Raw genomic sequence first — 6,000 nt, 5'->3', positions numbered from 1 at the left:
CTCTGAACAGGCGGTATGCCACTGAGTAGAGCTGGAGTTTCTTTAACCGGGCAACATATGGCATCTGTTTGAGCCCTTTGATCCTCTTGGTGAGGTACTTTTGGGGTCTTTCCAGTTGCTGCAGGTGTCTGGTAAGGTACATCCCAAAAGGGGCATTGTACTCAATTATGGGCCTGATGAGGGATGAGTAGAGGCACGATGACCCCTCCTGATCTAGATGTGAATCCCTTCATGATTAGGTGGGCTATATAAAATGTTTTTCTAACCACTTTGGCCACGTGGTTGTCAAATGAGAGATTGCTATCAACTTGGGTCCCCAGGTCCCTAATTACTTCTTCTGTACTTAATGGATTACCACCTATGTGGTAATTTGTGGGCACTTTGTTTTTGCCAAAGGGGATGACTATACACTTTTTGGCATTTAGCTTGAGGCCATGGCTCTGGCACCAGTTGTCTGTTTCTATGAGGCCCTTTTGGAGGATGCTTGTGTCGACTGGAGAGTCGATTATGGCGCCCAGTTTGCAGTCATCTGCGAACTTGGTCAGCCACAGTCCTTATGTACCTCACAAGACATCTACAACAACTGGAAAGCCTGCAGAAATATCTCACAAAGAGGATTACCAGCCTCAAACAGATGCCCTACGCAGATCATCTCAAAAAAACTCTAGCTTTACTCCATAGCAAATTGCCTACTCAGAGGAGATTTCTGCCTAACATACAAAGCTATGTCAAACTCAGAGCTGTTGGACCTGCTCCACTTAAAGAAATCCCAATCCCTCTGAGCTACACGCTCTAGGGACCTAAACCTTGTCACCACAATAAACAGAACATGCTGGAGGGATAAATTCCTGTCCCAGAGACTTCACATACTCTGGAACAAACTACCTATCTATATCAAAGCTCCTTATTAGCGCTCTTCAAGAAAAATCTTGATGATTGGATGGGAGAAAGGAAATTCACCCGGGGATCACTTCTGTGGCTCCGCTCGACAGGGGCACAGGAAAATAATTTTCTTGGGTGACGAAAGCCAGGGTATCTTTTTGGCTAGGCTTATAAGCCTCAGCGGTGCAGCGGTAGCGCTGTTGCTTCACAGCAAGAGGTTCTCCCATTCGATTCTCGGCTGGAGCACCTTCTGTGTGGAGTCTGCATGTCCTCTCCGCGGTCGAGTGGCATTCGAAAGACACGCGTATAATGGGTGTGCTTTTGTTGAAGGTTGGGCATCGAGCTGGCACCTCGGCACCCGTAAAAAATCTGCTGCCAATCATTAGCAGACCGAAGTTCCGCTGTGGCGACCTCTAACCGGGAAAAGCCGAAAGAACAATAACATAAAGGCCCTAGGGCCAATAGCCTACTGAGAGGTGTGTAAAAGAGCGGAAACCACCACAAATAACGTTCAACGAACCACTCCTTGAGCCAATGACCCATGGCCACAAGTTAAAAAACACCTTTATTCGATCCATATAAAATTGTTAACTGTGCAAAATTTAATCCACAAAAGCAGATCAATAATCCACAAAACAGGTCAAGCGCTTTCGTCGCTAGACTTCATCAGAACAGTTAATAATGGATACTGATACCATTTAAATATATACCACGAGGGAAAAGACAGCCGACTGGATCTAAATGCTTAGTGTTCCTAGATCCAGTCGGCTGCCTTTTCCCTTTGTGGATTATTCCTACACAGTGGATTATTGATCTGCTTTTGTGGATTAAATTTTGCACAGTTAACAATTTTATGTGGATCGAATAAAGGTGTTTTTTAACTTGTGGTCGTGGGTCATTGGCTCAAGGAGTGGTTCGTTGAACGTTACCTATGAACTTATGTCAATGTAAGGGACATTGCGCACTTCAACCTATTTTGTATACCCGTATAAATATATATAGCTACGTATATGTACATTGATTATTAACTATGTTTGTCTTTAATTGCACTCAAACAGTCTGTTCAATTTTGCAAAAAAATCTTGATAAAACATTTTTTTAAGAAAAAGTAAGGTTGCGAAGCCAGTTTATTGTGCTGGCAGCAACAGAGTGCTTGGCAAAATGTACTTTTAATACAGTAAAAACATCACCCAGTGTTTTATGACATCCTTATTTTTTAGCGTATTAATCATTCACCGTACCGCCTTAAGAAAAAATATCTTGTGTATTTATGCACGTTTTTTTTGTTTCCTCCTCTGTTAAACAAAACGACCCACAAACATCTGACCATTTCCCCAAATACAATATACACATTACACTTGCATTCGATGTTGTTTCCACACGGCCAGATTTGTGAGTGAACTCCCCTGCCCTCACCGGAAGAAACTGTTTACTAAAGTGCATAATTAAGACCCACAGAAAGATGGCACCTAATCTTCGTGTTCGGCTGCTTAGGAACCTGATGCGGCTTGGGTCGTTTATTCTTACTCGCTTCCCATTTTGGAACTGTTTCAGTATGCTGATGCTGTTTGCTGAGCGGGCTGAAGCTAGAAGGTGAGAAGTTGGTATTTTTGGTAATGAGATGGAGCCTGCACGGTTGGGAAGTGGGTTCATGAATGAATGGCTCACAAGAGTTTTATGCAGCCTAGGGACCAATGATCTTATTGATGTGGAAACAGTAGACGTAAGGGTGTCACATTTTCCTGGAAAAATAATTTGAACAGCGGAGCATTGGTTTTATTTTGATTATTTTACGGCTTGTGTTTGGGACAGGGATATGTTATTAGCTGGCAATTAAGTGCAGTAACTTGACCGGCTATCCACTTCTGCAGACTCTCAACTGTCCCTGATTTTGACTTGGATTTTAGCTCGTAGCCTGTCCTAAACTGGTGACATTTGGAGAAAAGGTGGTGAATTTACACTTAATAAAGACAATAATTAAAGTTGTAGACTTTTTACTTCAGAAAATGCAAGATGCTTCACATTATTTTAAGCTGTCAGTGTCTCAAGTTAATAGTACTGATATTTTAAGAGTCACTGATTATTTCTGGATTTGTCCCTGATTGGTGGAGAGCTATGCTTCAGTGTGTGTTGCTACTTGCAGTACATGTTGTGTTTTTGATCTCCTATCCTAGTAATATTTCTGTAAATGCATTTCAATCTGTTTGTATTTTTATCTGTTTGTATTTTTATCTGTTTTTATGTGTTTTGGGGATTTTCTCTCTTTGTATATAATTAGTTAAAAATTGTGGAGCCTTTCCCCTAATCATTGTATAAATGTTTAATCTGTTTCATGGCTTTTCTATCCTTTTATACAGTTACTTATCGACTACTGTTTAAATGTTTTTGAATCTGTTGTTGAGCTTTTCTCCCCAGTCCTCTGCTGAAAATGGGAATTGGCTCAATTGGACTTCCTCTTTATCAAAGGACAAATAAAATAAGAGTTTGCACCCCCCCCCCAAAAAAAAAAAGTATTCTAGTGAAGTGTCTAACTGTATGTTCTACTAGCTCTTATGTGGAATCAACATTTTGATTTATGACTGTAAAGTTTGGGTTATTGTGAAGAAAGATAGGTGATTGTAGTAAAAAAATGTAGTGATTAAAGTTTTAGACTTGCTTCACTCATTAAATGTATGTTAATTCTGGTCCTTCTATACTATCATTTTTTTAAGTTAATAACATTATTGCTTAAAAAGTGTTCCTGATTTTTGGCCATTGTCCCTGGTTAGTTCAAACTTTGTACCTGGTCCAGGATGTCACAGATTGACAGCTACATTTCAAATTTTATACTGTGATTTGTAAATGTTGTGCTCGGTTGTAAATGTTAGCCCTATTTTGTATGTGAGTGTTCTACACATCACCTTTCCTTGGATGTATGGCTGTTGTAAGCTTGTGAAGTATGTGTGATGCATTTCTTCTGCTAAAATTGACTTGCTGCTGTGTGTATTCTTCCAATTCTTAGTAAAAGATGTGTATTGCATGTCATGTGTGTATATAATTTTATGACCAAATCTTCTGATTTGAATATTGTTTATGCCGGCATAAATTTATCTTTGTGCTCAAATCTTGTAGTGCTGTCTCTGTCTAACCATTAAAAATGCACACATTTCTCCAGTTGTTGCCTTTGTATACTTAAAAACTGTACACTTCATTTTCCACATATGCACCTATGGTTATAAAAAGGTTTAGCTGCATTTCCGTTTGTAAGCATGTCTTGAACAGATCAGTGATGTGGGCATATTCTGTGGGGGTTTATCCATATTTTTTTATGAACTACTCAGAAAAACTGTACTTATTTGACTACAAAGATACCTGGCTATTGCATTTGACAGGGTGTGTGATATTTCATATTTATCAATTGTCACTTGTATTAAGTATTTTTATTAGCATGAATGCATAATGATTTACAGTAATCTGTGGCCTGCAAATGTATTTAACAGGTTTGAAGTTCATTTTGCTGTGTTAGATCTTAACACTCTTAAGGATTTCTTGTACAGGGATAGGGCTTTTAGACAGTCAAATTAGGAGGTGTTGTTTACATCCTGTACTCTTTTTGTGAGAAATCTGTGTGGGGACGCCAGTTGTTACACATTGCTGGTTGGGTGCATAGCATCACTTTAAGTATACGTGCTGCAGAACAATGACATCCTTGGACTTGGATGCCGTACTCTTGCTTATAAGTTGCTCAACATAGAATGATTTCCTTATGTAAACACATGATAGTTTTAGGCCAGGTTACTTTCCACATGTGTTCTCAAATTGCTGACCACTGGGTTTGCTTTTAGGGTTGTGGTGTCAATGTGGTCATTTCATGGTTAGCCATCTACCCAAAGGATACTGCTATGCATTTCTTGGCATTGAGTGGCACCAGTCACTGGGCTGTGTTAAGCTTTCTTGAAGGGTATTTGTGTCTTTTTAGTGAGTCTGTGACCACTCCTAGTTTGCAATAATCTACAAACCTGGTCAGCCAGAGGCCCTTGACATTGGCCTTAACTTCACAGACGTAGATGCCAAAAAAGGAGTAGCCACATCACTGAACCTTGAGGAACTCCATTATTGATTGGCTTTTCTGTGAAGGTAGATTTCCCCATCCTAACTTCTTGGGCCCTATCCTTGAGCCAGCTGGCTATCCAGTGGGTTTATACCTAATTTCATAAGCTTGTTTACAGTACCCAAGGGGGTATTGTGTTGAATGCTTTGGACAAATCACAGTTGGCATTGTCTACTGTTTTGCCCTCATCCATTGCTTCTGTGACCTTCTCAAAGAAGTCCACCAGGTTAAGCAAGCATGACCTGCCCTTTACAAAACTAAACTTGGTAGGCTCCTGTTTCTGAAGGTTTTCCTATGACATTGTTTATCATTTCCATGATAATTCTTTCCTTGGCTTTGCATATGAGATTAGTCAGACTTACGAGTCAGTAGTTGCCACAGGTTGGTAGATGGCCCTCCCTTGGACAGCAGGATGATAGTTGCAGTTCTCCATTCTCTTGGCACGAAATATGTTTTGAGGCTACAGGTAAATAGTGATTCTAGTGGTCCTGATACGTCATGTTTCATGCAGTTAAGGAGGCATCCTGATTTACTATCTGGGCCCAATGATGTAGTGTTCTTGGCTTTGAACAGTGCATTGAGGAACTGCTCCCTGTTGATAGTTGGGGGAATCATTTTTGAGGGTTGTATGGGGGGGTGCTTTAGTGCTGCTGTAAGAGTGGAAGAGGCAGTGTGGTAGCTCAGTTGTTATGTTTTTGCCTTTACAGTTCTAGGGTATTGTGTGCAGTTCTGATTTCCATTTACTGACTGTGTAAGCCTAGCATATTCTTCTTGTAACCACACACGGTTTTACGTTATTTGAATACCAACCAATAAGGTTTATAATTGTAATTATAAAGCAGATGTAAGGTAATGAAAAATGCTATTACGAAAATTATAGGCTTCCTAGTTGCATGTTGAAAGTTGATAAGGCAGTGGATCCCACAAGATGGGTAATGGTAGATGAAAGAATGCCTGTCTGGGATGGGATCTCTGAACCTACTGTGATATCGAGTAGAAACCCATCACCAGTCAAGTGGAGTTGCTGG

The 6,000-nt window shown here is 40.2% G+C and overlaps 1 protein-coding gene across 1 annotated transcript in view; it reads left to right on the top strand.

Annotated features, from left to right (window-relative positions):
* The first annotated feature begins 2,242 nt into the window (after positions 1 to 2,242).
* The window catches only part of TMEM101 (transmembrane protein 101), a 279,084-nt gene continuing 275,326 nt past the window's right edge, over positions 2,243 to 6,000 (top strand). The window contains exon 1 of the mRNA XM_044055157.1: positions 2,243 to 2,475. Within this exon, the coding sequence (XP_043911092.1) occupies positions 2,345 to 2,475 (131 nt within the window). The 5' untranslated portion in view covers positions 2,243 to 2,344. The remainder of the gene's footprint in view (positions 2,476 to 6,000) is intronic.

Source organism: Protopterus annectens, chromosome 13.part0 (assembly GCF_019279795.1).
Source record: "Protopterus annectens isolate FY-2018-M chromosome 13.part0, PAN1.0, whole genome shotgun sequence".
In the NCBI taxonomy this organism is placed as follows: Eukaryota; Metazoa; Chordata; order Ceratodontiformes; family Protopteridae; genus Protopterus; species Protopterus annectens.
Note: the sequence above shows the minus strand (reverse complement) of the source record. Positions and strands in the feature narration are given on the sequence as shown.